Consider the following 16,116-nt stretch of genomic DNA (forward strand, 5'->3'; position numbering starts at 1 on the left):
TTTTATTGACAACTTCTATAATTGTAAACAATATCCCATGGTAATTCTCTCTTTCCCCCCCACTTTCCCCTTTGAAACTCCACTCTCCATCATATCCCCTCCCCCTCTCAATCAGTCTCTCTTTTATTTTGATGTCATGATCTTTTCTTCCTATTATGCCCATCTTTCTTTGTAATGTTAGTATTGGGAACTGAACTCGGGTCCTCATGCTTGGATGGCAAGTATTTCATTGACTAATATATCTCCCCAGACTCTTGGCCAAAACTAAAAAAAAAAAAAAAAATCCATATAATTTTGTTGACACTATATATAAATTCTCACCTAGAAATTGTTTTAAGTTTATTCTGGACTATACACTCCGTAAGGGTGTCCTCTTCATCTCTATGTGAACCTGACCATTGGTGACAACTACAAAAGCATTAATTTTCCCCCTCCCTCCTCTTCCTCTTTTCCCAGCCCCTTTTCCTAACCTCTAAACAACCATGGTTGACATTGCCTGACTGCTAGGTCTTAGCTGTCCATGAGTAAATGACTCATGGTGTTGTGTACTGTCTCCCCCTTTGTTTGTGGTTAAATTGGAAGAAGCCACTCACCTTAAGTACAGATTCAGTGACCCCCCAGGAGAAGTCACAGGGAAACTGACCCTGCACATCTGGCGTGGACTCTTGCAAGGTAAAACCGTTTTCTCGTATGATCTGTTTATAGTAGTACGCCGATGTCTTGGGTTTTCTTTCTTTCTGCTCACTATTAAAATCCACATAAAACAATCCTCGGCGGGTGGAATAGGCATCCTGCCACTCGAAACCGTCCAGAAGAGACCAGGCTGTATAACCGAACACTTGTATTCCATCAAACTTTATGGCTGCACAGAGAAAAGGAAGCAGAGATGTTCAGACAGCTGAACACTGCCGAACGGTTTTTGTTTTGTTTTGAGGTAGGTTCTCATGTAGCCAGGCTGGCCTCAAACTCACTATGTATCAAAAGACACTTTGAATCAGCCAGGTGTGGTGGCGCATGCCTTTAATCCCAGCATTTGGGAGGCAGAGGTAGGAGGATCACCTTGAGTTTGACGCTACCCTGAGACTCCAGAGTGAATTCTAAGCAAAAAAAAAAAAAAACTTAAAAAAAATTGTTTTTGTTTATCTATTTATTTGAGTGAGTCAGACAGAGAGAGAGAGAGGCAGAGAGAGAGAGAATGGGGGCATCAGGGCTTCCAGCCACTGCAAATGAACTCCAGACACGTGCACCCCCTTGTGCATCTGGCTAATGTGGGTCCTGAGGAATCGAGCCTCGAACCAGGGTCCTTAGGCTTCACAGGGAAGCGCTTAACTTCTAAGCCATCTCTCCAGCCCCCCAAAATAACTTTTTGTTTGTTTGTTTTACGAGGTAGGGTCTCACTGTAGCCCAGGCTGACCTATAATTCACTTTGTAGTCTCAAGCTGGCCTCAAACTATGGTGATCCTTCTACCTCTGCTGCCCAAGTGCTAGGATGAAAGGCGTGGACCACCACACACGGCTTCTGAATTTCTTTTCTTTCTTTTTAAATTTTTTTGGGTTTTCGAGGTAGGGTCTCACTGCAGCCCAGGCTGACCTGGGATTCACTCTGTAGTCTCAGGGTGGCCTTGAACTCACAGTGATCCTCCTCTCTTCCTCCCGAGTGCTGGTATTAAAGGCGTACGCCACCACGCCCAGCTGAATTTCTTTTCTTTTTTCTTTTTAATATTTTATTTTTATTTACTAGAGAGAGAGAGAATTGGCACTTCAGGGCTTCTACCTAGTGTAAACAAACTCCAGATGCATGCACCACCTTGAGCATCTGGCTTACATAAGTCCTGGGGAACTAATGGAGGTCCCTTGGCTTTGCAGGCAAGGGCCTTAACCGTTAAGCCATCTCTCCAGCCCCTGAATTTCTTTTTTAAAAAATTTATTTTATTTTATTTTAAAATATTTTATTTTTAAGCTGGATATGGTGGTACATGCCTTTAATCCTAGCACTTGGGAGGCAGAGGTAGGAGGATTGCTGTGAATTTGAGGCCACCCTGAGACTACATAGTGAATTCCAGGTCAGCCTGGGCTACAGTGAGACCCTACCTTGAAAAACAAACAAAAAAATTTATTTTTCTTTATTTACTTGAGAAAGAGAAATAGGCAGGGAAAGAGAAAGACAGAATGGGTGCACCAGGGCCTCCAGCCACTGCAAACGAACTCCAGATGTGTGTGCCACCTTGTGCATCCGGCTTTATGTGGGTACTAGGGAATCAAACCTGGCTCTTTGGCTTTGCCAGCAAGTGCCTTAACTGCTGAGCCATCTACCCAGCCTTACTTTGAATTTTCTAACCTTCTGCTTCTATCTCCCGACTCCTGAGAGTCTAGGAATGTACTCCCATGACCAGTTTCCTCTCTTGTTCTCTCTCGTTTTCTCTCTCTCTCTCGTTTTTGGAGATAGGGTCTCACTCTAGCTCAGGCTGACCTGGATCTTACTCTGTAGTTCCAGGCTGGCCTTGAACTCACAGCAATCAATCCTCCTACCTCTGCCTCCTGAGTGCTGGGATTAGAGCCATGTGTACCACGGCTGGCATGATCTGTTTCATATGGCACCAGGGGATCAAACTAAAGGCATTGTGCATGCTAGGCACACTCTGCCAATTGAACTCTATATCCCCAGCATGGTGCTTTGTGTTTACAATTTCACTAACAGCATGCCAGGGTGCAGCGCGTTGCTCAGCCAACCTTTTCATGAAGCACAGGCACCTTACGTCAAACAGAAAGCACACATCTCGACTTGGAAAGTGGCAATTGAGGGGACTGGGAGAAGAATCAGTGGATAAAGGCACTTGCTTGCAATACCCAATTGCAATTCCCCAGTACCCACGTGGGGCCAGGTGTACAGAGTGGCACATGTACCTGCAGCTCCTGTGCCGTGGCAAGAGAGCCCAGCACACCCACACTGTCTCTCTTAAATACATACATACATATTTAAGCCGAGAGTGAAGGCACACATGTTTAATCCCAGCACACTCTGGGGACTGAGGCAAGAGGGTTGCCAGGAGTTCCAGGTCAGCCTGGGTTAGAGTGAGACCCCATTTCAAAAAACAAACATACCACAAGGAAAAGAAAGTAGCAATTGTTTTTGTCTAGAATGGTGTCTATACCTGACATATTCCCTCCCACTAAATGCCACTTAAAGGATCTGATTTAAAATATTTATTCTTTGCTGTTGTTTTTGTTCTTTTGGTTTTTCAAGGTAGGGTCACTCTCGTCCAGGCTGACCTGGAATTCACAATGTAGTCCCAGGATGGCCTCAAACTCATGGCGATCCTCCTACCTCTGCCTCCCGAGTGCTGGGACTAAAGGCGTGCGCCATCATGCCCGGCTTGAAATATTTATTCTTTTAAAATATTTTTATTTATTTATTTATGACAGAGATGGACAGAGAGAGGGAGATAGACAGAGACAGAGAGAGTATGGGCACACCAGGGACTCTTGCCACTGCAAATGAACTCCAGATGCATATGCTACTTTGTGCATCTGGTTTTATGTGGGTACCAGGTAATCAAACCTTGACCTGAAGGCTTTGAAAGCAACTGCCTTTAATTGCTGAGCCATCTCCCCAGCCCATTATTTCTGATACTTAGTGGACAAATCTGGATCGGGGCCATGCCAATCTTCATAAACCTTTGGGCACAATACAGGTGTCTCCTACTGACTAAGAGGTTCTCATTTGAAGTTTGAGTCGGCAGCACTCTGTTTGTGGACAAATTATTCTAGGAGACTATCCTTCAGAAACTAAGAGATCAGCTGCTAGACAGAATATGAGCCGTAGATAGAAATATGCGGAGTGGGCTGGAGAGATGGCTCAGCAATTAAGCGCTTGCCTGTGAAGCCTAAGGAGCCTGGTTTGAGGCTCAATTCCCCCAGGACCCACATTAGCCAGATGCACAAGGGGGCGCACGTGTCTGGAGTTCGTTTGCAGTGGCTGGAGGTCCTGGCGCGCCCATTCTCTCTCTGTCTCTCTCTTTGCCTCTTTCTCTCTCCATCACTCTCAAATCAATAAAAATAAACAAAAAAATTTAAAAAAAAATATGCAGAGTGATGTCAGAAGTGGCTGGGCTATCAGGCAAGGGGGCCCAGCGCCCATTCTACTGTGTTCCTAGGAGAGTGTTTTTGGGCAAGTTTCTTCACCTCAGTCTCATTTGTTTACAGAAAAACATTGGGAACAATTAATCCCTAAGGACCTTTCTAGTTTTAAAGCTCTGATTCCCATCGCTCTAGGAATTGGGTAAAAATGAAATATGAGGGCTGGAGTGATGGCTTCGTGGTTAAGACATTTGCCTACAAAGCCTAAGGACCCAGGTTTGATTCCTCAGAACCCAAATAAGCCAGATGCACAAGGTGGTGCATGCATCTGGAGTTCATTTGCAGTGGCAAGAGGCCCTGGTGTGCCCATTGCTCCACCCCCATCTTTCTCTCTCTCTCAAATAAATAAAAAACATTTAATTTTAAGTATATTTTATTTATTTGAAAGACAGAAAGAGGCAGAGAGAGTGAGAGAGTGAGGGGGGAGGGAGAGAATAGGCACATAAGGGCCTCCAGCCACTGCAAATGAACTCCAGATGCATGCGCCCCCTTGTGTATCTGGGGTCCTGGAGAGTTGAGCTGGAATCCTTTGGCTTTGCAGGCAAGTGCCTTAACCGCTAACCCACTATCCAGCCCCTAAATAAAATGTTTTTAAAAAAGAAATATGAAAAGCAACTTCAGTAGTAAAAACCACAAATGCCCATTTTCTTATGGAAATGCCTCAGTTCTGCATTTTGGAGGCTTATCACTGACACTGTTTTTCTTTTTTTTTTTTTTTTTTTTTGGTTTTTTGAGGTAGGGTCTCACTCTTATCCAGGCTGACCTGGAATTCACTATGTAGTCTCAGGATGGCCTTGAACTCAAGGCGATCCTCCTACCTCTGCCTCCCGAGTGCCGGGATTAAAGGCGTGCGCCACCACGCCCGGCTGACACTGTTTTTCTAAAAGACAGAAAAATACATGACAAAAGATTTCAAGAAGGGCTGGAGAAGATGTGGTGGCGCATGTCTTTAATCCCAGCACTCGGGAGGCAGAGGTAGGAGGATTGCCATGAGTTCAAGGCCACCCTGAGACTACATAGTGAATTCCAGGTCAGCCTGGATAAGAGTGACACCCTACCTCGAAGGAAAACAAAAAAGTGCTGGCAATTTGACTCAGGGGTTAGACACTTGTTTGTAAAGTCTATTGGCCTGAGTTTGATTCCTCAGTACCCACATAAAGCCAGATGCACAAAGTAGAGCATACATCTGGAGTATTTTTATTTTATTTTATTTATGTGTAAGAGAGAGAGAGGGGAGGGCTGGAGAGATGGCTTAGTGGTTAAGCGCTTGCCTATGAAGCCTAAGGACCATGGTATGAGGCTCGATTCCCCAGGACCCACGTTTGCCAGATGCACAAGAGGGCGCACATGTCTGGAGTTCATCTGCAGTGGCTGGAGGCCCTGGCACACCCATTTTCTCTCTCTCTCTCCCTCTGTCACTCTCAAATAAATAAGTAAAAATTAAAAAAAAATTTTAAAAATAAAGAGAGAGAGAGAGAGGAGAGAGACTGGGCACACCAGGGTCTCCAGCCACTGCAAATGAACTCCAGATGCATGTTCCACCTTGTGCATCTGGCTTATGTGGGTACTGGGGAATTGAATTTGAGTCTTTAGGTTTCATAGGCAAGTGCTTTAACTGCTAAGCTATCTCTCCAGACCTGGTGTGTTTTTTTTTTTGTTTGTTTGTTTTTGTAGTGGCAGGAATCCCTGGTGCACCCATTCCCTCTATCTCTCATCTCGTTCTCTCTCTCTCTTTTTAAAAATATTTTTTATTTTTATTTATTTGACAGGGAAAGAGGGGAAGAGAGAGAGAGAATGGGCACACCAGGGTATCCAGTCACTGCAAATGTACTCCAGATGTATGCACCCCCTTGTGTGTCTGGCTCACATGGGTCTTGGGGAATCAAACCTGGGTCCTTTGGCTTTGCAGGCAAATGCCTTAACTGTTAAACCATCCTTTCAGCCCTTTTTTAAAAAATTATTATTTATTTATTTGAGAGATAGAGAAATAGGTAGGGAGAGAGAGAGACAGAATGGGTACGCCGGGGCCTCCAGACACTGCAAATGAACACCAGACACATGCGCCCCCTTGTGCATCTGGCTTATGTGGGTCCTGGGGAATTGAACTTGGGTCCTTTGGCTTTACAGGCAAGTGCCTTACCGTTAAGCCATTTCTCCATCCCTCCCTCTTTTTTTTTTTTTTTTAGGTAGCGTCTGGTTCTAGCCCAGACTGGCCTGGAATTCACTATGCAGTCTCAGGGTGTCCTCAAACTCAAGGTGATCCTCTTACCTCTGCTTCCTGAGTGCTGGGGTTAAAGGTGTGTACCACCACATCCAGCTTCTCTCCCTCTTTCTCTCAGCTTGCAAATACATTATATATATATGAAGGGCTGGATAGAGTGCTTTCCTAACAAGCCCTGGGTTTGATTACCCAGCCCTGCATAAACCAGGCATAGTAGTACATGCTTTTAATTCCAACACTTGGGAAGTGGAGGCAGGAGGATCAGAAGTCCAAGGTTATCCTTGGCTATACAATGACTTCAAGGCCAGCTTGGGATACTTGGGACCCTTGCTCAACAACAGCAACAAAGATTCTAGGAGGGTAAATATATTTCAAAAGGCCCTGGTTCTAGTCCCATGGTGTGGTGGGATTTTGAGGAGGGTTGGAACAGGCCTGTGGTGGATTCCTTCTTGTAATTTGGTGCAGTGGAGTTGGGACAGGGACTTGCCCTCCTTGAGAATCTTCCCTGAAGTCTCCCTCCAGCATGCTATGGCATTTTCTCCTAGACTTGACTTCTAAAGAAAGCCACACTGAGCTGAGCGTGGTGGTGCACACCTCTAATCCCAGCCCTCGGAGGCAGAGGTAGGTGAATTACTGCGAGTTCGAGGCCACCCTGAGACTACATAGTGAATTCCAGGTCAGCCTTGGCTACAGTGAGACCCTACCTGGAAAAAAAAAAAAAAAAGGCCACACTGTTGGAGAAAGATCTACAGAAAATTACTTTATATTCACATGCAATGGAGCCCACTCAGATGGGGACGGAACTGTCTTCCTGTCATAACCTGAGCTTGTCTTTGCTTTAATTATTTCCTATAGATGTCACTGCCTAAGTAATAGAAAAGGAATAAGGGAAGATACAGGGTCAGAAGAAATCTCCAAGAGAAGAAGAAACTGCCCAGCATTCTTTCAATCTTTCAGCAGTCATGTTGTCCCTTAAAAGAGTCAGGGTTTCAGGAGATGTGGCAAGATAAAGCACTACTGCTATTAAACTCTCTTTATTCCTTCCTCCCTTTTCCTTCTTCCCTCTCTCCCTTTCTTTCTTTCTAATTGATCTATTTTGATTTTATTTTTGAGGTAGGGTCTCATTCTAGCTCAGGATGACCTGGAACTCACTATGGAGTCTCAGGGTGGCCTTGAACTCATGGTGATCCTCCTACCTCTGCTTCCCAAGTGCTGGGATTAAAGGCGTGCGCCACCATGCCCGGCTTTAAAATATTTTTATTTAGTTACCTGACAGAGAGACAAAGAGGTAGACAGAGACAGTGCATGGCACACCAAGGCCTCTAGCCACTTAAAAAAATATATTTATTTGAGAGCGAAAGAGACAGAGAGAGGGAGATAGAGAAGAGAGAGAATGGCCAGGGCACACAGCCACTGCAAACTAACTCCAGATGCTGCGCCCCCTTGTGCATCTGGCTTATGTGGGTCCTGTGGAGTCGAACCAAGTGCCTTAACAGCTAAGCCATCTCTCCAACACTGTTTATTTTATTTATTTATTTATTTATTTTTGATGCTAGGGTCTCACTCTAACCCAGGAGGCTGACTTGGAATTCACTATGTAGTCTCAGGGTAGCCTCGAACTCATGGCAATCCTCCTATCTCTGCCTCCCAAGTGCTGAGATTAAAAGTGTGCGCCACCATGCCCGGTTCTAATTTATTTAAGAGAGTGTGTGAGAGACATGAGAGCCTCTAGTCACTGCAAATGAACTCCAGACACATGTGCTGCTTCGTGCATCTGGCTTTATGTGGATCCTGGGGCCTCACACCTGGATCCTTAGGTTTTGCAGGCAAGCATCTTACCTGCTGAGCCATCTCTCCAGCGCTGGTATTACACTTTAAACATATCACCTTTTGCACTGTGTCCTTTAAAAAGAAACAGCTGGACATGATGATGAACAACTGTAATACCAGCACTTGGGAGGTGGAGGCAGGAGGATCGGTAATAGTTCAAGTCCAGCCTCAGCTACATAGATTGAGATCAGCCTATAAGAACTATAAGAGATCTTGTCTAAAAAAAAACAATTGCTGGGCTGGAGGGATGTCTTAATGGTTAAGGCATTTACCTGCAACACCAAAAGACCCACATTTGATTCCCCAGGACCCACATTAGCCAGATGCACAAGGGGGCACAAGTGTCTGGAGTTCGTTTACAGTGGCTGGAGGCCCTGGCATACTCATTCTATCTCTCTCTTTTCTCTGTCAAATAAATAAATATAAAATATAAAAAAATGTTTAACAAAAAAATATTTTCAATATTGGACAATAGGAAAACCAAACAAGAGCTGGAGAGATGGCTCAGAGGTAAAAGGTACTTACTTGCAAAACTTGATGGCCTGGGTTCAAATCCCCAGGCCATGTCAAGCCAGATGCAGAAAGTGGTACATGCATATCTCTCGCCTCACAAATAATTATTTTAAAACTTAGGGCTCTATGTCTCTTCAATAAATAAATGAAATATTGTAAAAAAAAAATTACAAAACCCCAACATCAAGTCACATATTCATTTTAAATTTTTGTATATTTACTTATTTTTTTTTTAAATTTTTATTTATTTATTTGAGAGCGACAGACACAGAGAGAAAGACAGGTAGAGGGAGAGAGAATGGGCGCGCCAGGGCTTCCAGCCTCTGCAAACGAACTCCAGACGCGTGCGCCCCCTTGTGCATCTGGCTAACGTGGGACCTGGGGAACCGAGCCTCGAACCGGGGTCCTTAGGCTTCACAGGCAAGCGCTTAACCGCTAAGCCATCTCTCCAGCCCTATTTTTTGTTTTTTGAGGTAGGGGCTCACTCTAGCTCAGGCTAACCTGGCATTCACTGTGTAGTCTCAGGGTGGTCTCGAACTCACAGCGATCCTCCTACCTCTGCCTCCCGAGTGCTGGGATTAAAAAGGCGTGCGCCACCAGCCACCGCGCCTGGTTCATCTATTTATTTTGCTGTAGCCTCTCGCTCTAGCCCAGGCGGATGTGGCGTTCACTATGCCGTCTCAGGCTGGCCTCGAACCCTGGGCCTCCCTCCCACGTGCCTAGGATTCATGGCCTGCTCCCCCATGCCCGGCCATTCCAATCAGTCACGGGTGCCAAAGCAACTTCCACTAACCTTGAAGAACCTGGTTGAGGAAATTCTTCATGATGTAGATGGCGGTGGTGTCCTCGGTGCTCACGTAGCCGTCGGTGAACCAGCCGTTCTCGGCGATCAAGATGCGCGGGTTGCCGTACTCCAGCTTGATCCAGTTGAGCGCGCGCCGCAGGTTCAGGGACACGTTCTGCCCCATCTTCGCCATGGTGCTGGGGGGCTTGAAGTTGCTGGGCCCGAAGGAGAAGGCGAAGAAGTCGGCCGTGCCGCTCACCTCCCGCCGCTCGGCCTCGGAGAAGGCGGGGAGGCGGGCGGGCGGCGTGCGCTTCAGCGCCGCCGGGTAGTCGCCGCCGCCGTGGATGGGCTCCGCGAACCACCCGAGCACCGACGCCAGGGACTGCTGGCACCGGAGCGCGTCGCCCGCGTGGCCCGGCCGGCTGGGCTCTATCCAGTGCGAGCCCAGCGTGATGGACAGCCAGCCCCTCTGCCGAGGGCGGAAGTTTCTGTCGTAGGTGTGCCAGACCTTCGAGTGCGCCTGAGAAGGAGGACATTGCTTTGATCTTTATTGCTCTGACCCCACCGGGGTTGTAACATGGCCAGCCTTTTTATTTTTTTAATTTATTATTATTTATTATTATTATTATTATTGAGAGGTACGGTCGGTCTCTCACTCTAGCTCAGGCTGATCTGGAATTCACTGTGGAGTCTCAGGGTGGCCTCGAACTCGTGGCAACCCTACCTCTGCCTCCCGAGTGCTGGGGTTAAAGGCGTGCGCCACCATGCCCGGTTGTTATCATCATTTTATTCTTAGTTGTGGGTTTTCGAGGGAGGGTCTCACTGCAGCTCAGGCTGACCTGGAACTCACTCTGTAGTCTCAGGCTGGCCTCGAACTCACAGCAATCCACCTACCTCTGCCTCCCGAGTGCTGGGATTGAAAGTGCACCATCACACCCGACTGGCTACTTTTTTCATGAACATTCTTTTAAATTTTTGTGTTTGGGCCCCGGCATGGTGGCGCACGCCTTTAATCTCAGCACTCGGGAGGCAGAAGTAGGAGGTTCGATGAGAGTTCGAGGCCACCCTGAGACTACAGAGGGAATTCAAGGTCAGCCTGACTACAGTGAGACCCTCCCTCGGAAAAAAAAAAAAAAATTGTGTTTGGGGAGAGTGTCTTACTATGGAGCCCAGACTGGCTTCAAATATATGATGATTCTCCTGCCTCAGCGCTGGGATTACAGGTGTGCTTCGCCATACTTACCTCATGGGCAGAAATCACTAATAGCAGCGTCAGGGAAGGAACTCAAGATAAAGCTGCCCCCAGGGAGCTCTGTTCATGCCCCCCCCCCCCCACACCTCCAACTGGACTTCTGTCCTGGGTTGTCTTGGAACAGAGGGCAAATGAGACACCACTTGGACCATAGGGTTTCCTTTTCTACTTAAAAAGACACAGTGCAGGGGCTGGAGAGATGGTTTAGTGGTTAAGGCACTTGCCTGCAAAGCTAAAGGACCCAGGTTCGATTCCCCAGGACCCAAGTAAGCCAGATGCACAAGGTGGTGCATGCATCTGGAGTTCACAATTTGCAGAGGTTAGAGGCCCTTGCATGCCCATTCTTTCCCTCCCTCTCTGTCTCTCTCTCTCCCTCTCTCCCATAAAAATAAAATATTTTATTTTATTATTATTATTATTTTTGTTTTTTTCGAGGTAGGGTCTCACTCTAGCCCAGGCTGACCTGGAATTCACTGTGTAGTCTCAGGGTGGCCTTGAACTCACAGTGATCCTCCTATTTCTGCCTCCCAAGTGCTGAGATTAAAGGTGTGCACCACCACGCCCGGCTAAAAATAAAATATTTTAAAAAGACATAGGACAGTCTTTTTTTTTTTTTTTTTGAGGTAGCTAGAGTGAGACCCTACCTGGGAAAACAAAACCAAAACCAAAATCAAAAAGACAAAAGAAGAGAAAGTTTTTGCTTTCAGAGAAGTATTCAAGCTATAGCCTGCCTCCAAACTGAGGTTACAGCTTCTAGAAGGAGCCCAAATGCGGGCAGCCTTAAATGGTCTGACCTGTCTTCAGGATTTTTCTGGGGCTAAAATTACCATGGAAAGTCCTGGAAACTGCTTTTCTCTGCAGTTTTACACATTAGAACTGAATGTGGGGGGAACATTGTTTGCTTTATTGTAACTGGTTACTTAATCCCTTGGTAGCTTTAGAGCTTTCACCATTAGAAGATACAGTGATCATCACCTCTCTTAAAGCCTGTCATGAGCTGGAGAGATGGCTTAGAGGTTACAGACTCTTGCCTGCAAAGCCATGAGGAGCTAGGTTCAATTCCCACCTAAGCTAGATGCAAAGTGGCACGTGTCTGAAGTTTGTTTGCAGTGGCTGGAGGCCCTGACACACCCATTCTCTATCTGCCTCTTTCTCTCTCTTTCTCTGCCTCCTTCTCTCTCAAATAAATAAATAAATAAATAAAATATTTTAAAAAAATTTTTGTTTATTTTTATTTATTTGTTTGAAAGCAACAGACAGAAAGAGGCAGATAGAGAGAGAGAGAGAGAATGCGAGAGAACGGGCGTGCCAGGGCCTTCATCCACTGCAAACGAACTCAGACGCGTGCGCCCCCTTGTGCATCTGGCTAACGTGGGTCCTGGGGAATCGAGCCTTGAACTGGGGTCTTTAGGCTTCACAGGCAAGCGCTTAACCGCTACGCCATCTCTCCAGCCATATACATATACATATACATATACATATACATATACATATACATATACATATACATATACATATACATACATACATACATACATACATATATTAAAGCCTATTGTGAACCTTGGACTGAAAACTGAAGGAGCCTACACAAGTTATGAGAGCTGAGCCATTGCTAGCCACCTTGGGTACCATCAACATTATGGAGAGCGCGACAGAATCCATATCAATGCATGACTTGGTCGCGATAGGAATTAACCAGAGCTGGGCATTGGTGGCACAGCTCTGTAATTTCAGCATACAGGAGACAGAGGCAAGGTCAGCCTGGGCTACATGAAACCCTGTCTCAACCCCTACCCCCTTAAAAAAAAAATAGAATTAACCAGTTTAACAGTGAAAAACTGGGGCAAGAGATCTTAAAAAATAGAGACTCTAAGCAGGGCGTAGTGGTACAGAGGAAGGAGGATCGCCATGAGTTCAAGGCCACCCTGAGACTACATGGTGAATTCCAGGTCAGCCTGAGCTAGAGTGAAACCCTACCTTGGAAAAAAAAAAAAAAAAGACAAGAAAAAAGAGGCTCTGGCACGTGTTTTGGTGTGAGATTAAGCTGTGATTTACAAGATAAAATCTTGGAGGCATCAGCATTCGAAGGAGAAACAGGTCAGCTTAGAGGCAACAGGTAGGCACCTTTGCAACACGTTCCAGCCGGGTTTTCTGGGTACATGTGTGCATCTGTTGTCATACCCCAAGGTGACCTTTGTGTGGCACTCTGTCTCTTTCACCTTTGCTGCTATTTGCATAAGCTATCGAGGTATCTCAGGTTATCTTTGCTCTGAGACCGCGGGGGAGGCTCTGCGCAGCATTTAGGGTTATGACCTGACCCTGATCTAGCCCAAGTCCTGCAAGCCTTCTCTGAACGGTGCCTGTAAAGGGAGGGCTGCTGAGACAACTGAAGAGGGGTGAGTGGGAGCATGCAACCTGAGCCTGGTCACCTTGCACAACACCCTACAGTGTCCAAGGTTACCCTCTGTCTTTTCCAAGGCCATCTCTCTGTGGAGTGATTGATCTAAAGGAGCATCAACCTTTGTTCTCTCTCTGTCTCTCTCTCTCTCTATATATACATAAATGTATATGTACAATTTTTTTAAAGTTTTTAAATTTTTTATTTATTTGAGAGCAACAGAGAGAAAGAGGCAGAGAGAGAGAGAGAGAGAGAGGGAGAGAATGGGCGCGCCAGGGCCTCCAGCCACTGCAAATGCACTCCAGACGCCTGTGCCCCCTTGTGCATCTGGGTAACCTGGGTCCTGGGGAATCGAGCCTCGAATGAGGATCCTTAGGCTTCACAGGCAAGCGCTTAAGCACTAAGCCACCTCCCCAGCCCAAAATTTTTAAAATTTATTTAATTTTTTTTTTTTTTGTGGTAGAGTCTCGTTCTGGTTCAGGCTGACCTGGAATTCACTCTGTAGTCTCAGGCTGTGACCTTAAACTCACAGCAGTCCTCCTACCTTTGCCTCTTGAGTGCTGGGATTAAAGGAGTGCACCATCACGCCAGGCCAACCTTTGCTCTTTAGATTTAGTAGATCAACAGGAACCAAACTGCTTTTTCCTTTGGAGCAGCTCTCTGGTCCCATGTCCTTGAGAGACGGCTGGCTTCTAATGTCACTGCCTCATTCAGTTTCCTCCTCCAGCCCACTGAGTCTTTGATTCTTTCAGAAGTACAGACTGAGATAAATTTGGTGGCTGATAGGAAGCATGTGAGATAATAGGCAGAACTTTAAAAAAACAGAGAAGAGGGTTGGAGAGATGGTTTAGTGATTAAGGTAGACTTGCCTGCAAGGCCTAAAGGATTCATGTTCGAATCTCCAGGTCCCATGTAAACCAGGCACAGTGATGCAAACATGCAATGTTGCTTTTTTATTTATTTTTATTTATTTGTTTTTTTGAGGTAGGGTTTCACTCTCGCCCAGGCTGTCAATTAAAAAAAAATATATACATTTTATTTTTATTTATTTGACAGAGAAAGAGAGAGAGAGAGAGAGAGAATGGCATGCCAGGGCCTCCAGACACTGCAAATGAACTCCAGTTGTGTGCATCCCCTTGTGCATCTGTCTGGATTACGTGGGTCTTGGGGAATTGAACCTGGGTCCTTAGCTTTGTAGGCAAACACCATAATTGCTAAGCCATCCCCCCAGCACCTCCCCTTTTATTGAGGTAGTCTCACTCAAGCCCAGGTCTCTGACCTGGAATTCACTATTAGTCTCAGGGTGGCCTTGAACTCATGGTGATCCTCCTACCTCTGTCTCTCAAGTGCTGGGATTAAAGGCATGCACCACCACGCTCAGCCAACCTTTAGATTTTTTTTAAATTTTATTTAAAGTTTATTTTACTTATTTGAGTATTTGAGAGAGAAATAGAAAGAAGGGGAGAGAGAGAGAGATACGGAAAAGGAGAATGGGTCAACCAGGGCCTTCAGCCACTGTAAATGAACTCCAGACACATGTACCACCTTGTGCATCTGGGTCTTTTGGCTTCACAGGCAAATGCCTTAACCACTAAGCCATTTCTCCAGCCCTGCTCTTTAGATTTTAAAAAATTGTTCCAGGGTTGAAGAGATGGTTTAGTGGTTAAGGCGTTTGCCTGCAAAGCCAAAGGACCTCAGTTCAATTCCCTAGGACCCAGGTAAACCAAGTAGACACAGTGGCACATGCATCTGGAGTTCATATGCAGTGGCTGGAGGCCCTGGCATGCCCATTCTCTCTCTCTCTATTCCTCTGATTTTTTTTTTTTTAAACAATCGGTTCAAATATTCCCAAATTGCTTTCCACACAGTTTATCTATTGGTATCATAATTTTTTTGGCCATCTGCTGCAAAACATTGACAGCTCTCTTTGCGGAGAGATGGTCCTTGGGAATGACATAAATGTAACATTCATCTATGTGATCCTGCAGGGGAAATGACACTGTTCCTGGACATAGGACATCTGGTTTCTTTTGCTGCTGCCACTAATAAGCAGTATGATCTTGACAAATCATTTCTCTCCCAGAGACCTAAGCTGCCTCCTTTATAATACTGAACTAAAAATAAACAGCCTAGGGAAGGTTGTGAAGAACCGATGAGGTGGGATAAGTGAAGCCTGTGAGCATGTAAATTGGAAGCACTTGGTTTGGAGAGATGCCTTAGTGGTTAAGGCGTTTGCCTGCGAAGCCAAAGGATCCCGGTTCGACTCTCCAGGGCCCACATAAGCCAGATGCACAAGAGGGCACATGCATCTGGAGTTCATTTGCAGTGGCTGGAGGTGCTGGCGCGCTCATTCTCTCTCTCTCCTTCCCTCTCCCAAATAAATAAATAAGATATGTTTTTTAAAAAATGGCAGCACAAGCTGGAAAGAAGTTAACTTGCCATGGAAACTTGCCTGGGCCTAGAGAGCATTCTGCACTGCATAGGCTCCCAAGTGCCAACCTCCCCAGGTGCACTTCATGTAGTGAGTACAATTGATTACATTTATATTATTGTCTCTTGAAGCTGAAATTCATCTTTTTTTTTTTCTTTTGGTTTTCTGAGGTAGGGTCCCACTCTAGCCCAGACTGACACAGTGCTCACTACATAGTCTCCGGGTGGCCCCGAACTCACGTGAATCCACCTACCTCTGCCTCCCAACTGCTGCGATTAAAGGTGTGCGCCACCATGCCCGGCTTAAACCTATGATTTATTTATTTATTTTGGTTTTTCCAGGAAGGGTGTCACTGTAGCCCAGGCTGACCTTGAATTCACTATGTAGTCTCAGGGTGGCCTCAAACTCACGGCAATCCTCCTACCTCTGCCTCCCAAGTGCTGGGATTAAAGGTGTGCACCACCATGCCCAGCTCTTTTTAATTTTTTTAAAATTATTTATTTATTTATTTGAGAGCGACAGACACAGAGAGAAAGACAGATAGAGG

At 45.8% G+C, this 16,116-nt stretch overlaps 1 protein-coding gene across 1 annotated transcript in view; it reads right to left on the reverse strand.

Moving 5' to 3' along the window:
* Klb (klotho beta) overlaps positions 1 to 16,116 on the reverse strand; it is a 54,355-nt gene that overhangs the window by 17,450 nt on the left and 20,789 nt on the right. The window contains exons 2-3 of the mRNA XM_045161170.1: positions 9,495 to 10,005; positions 594 to 862 (exon numbers count right to left, since the gene is read on the reverse strand). Of these exons, the coding sequence (XP_045017105.1) occupies positions 594 to 862; positions 9,495 to 10,005 (780 nt within the window). The remainder of the gene's footprint in view (positions 1 to 593; positions 863 to 9,494; positions 10,006 to 16,116) is intronic.

This window comes from Jaculus jaculus, chromosome 11 (genome assembly GCF_020740685.1).
Source record: "Jaculus jaculus isolate mJacJac1 chromosome 11, mJacJac1.mat.Y.cur, whole genome shotgun sequence".
NCBI lineage: Eukaryota > Metazoa > Chordata > Mammalia > Rodentia > Dipodidae > Jaculus > Jaculus jaculus.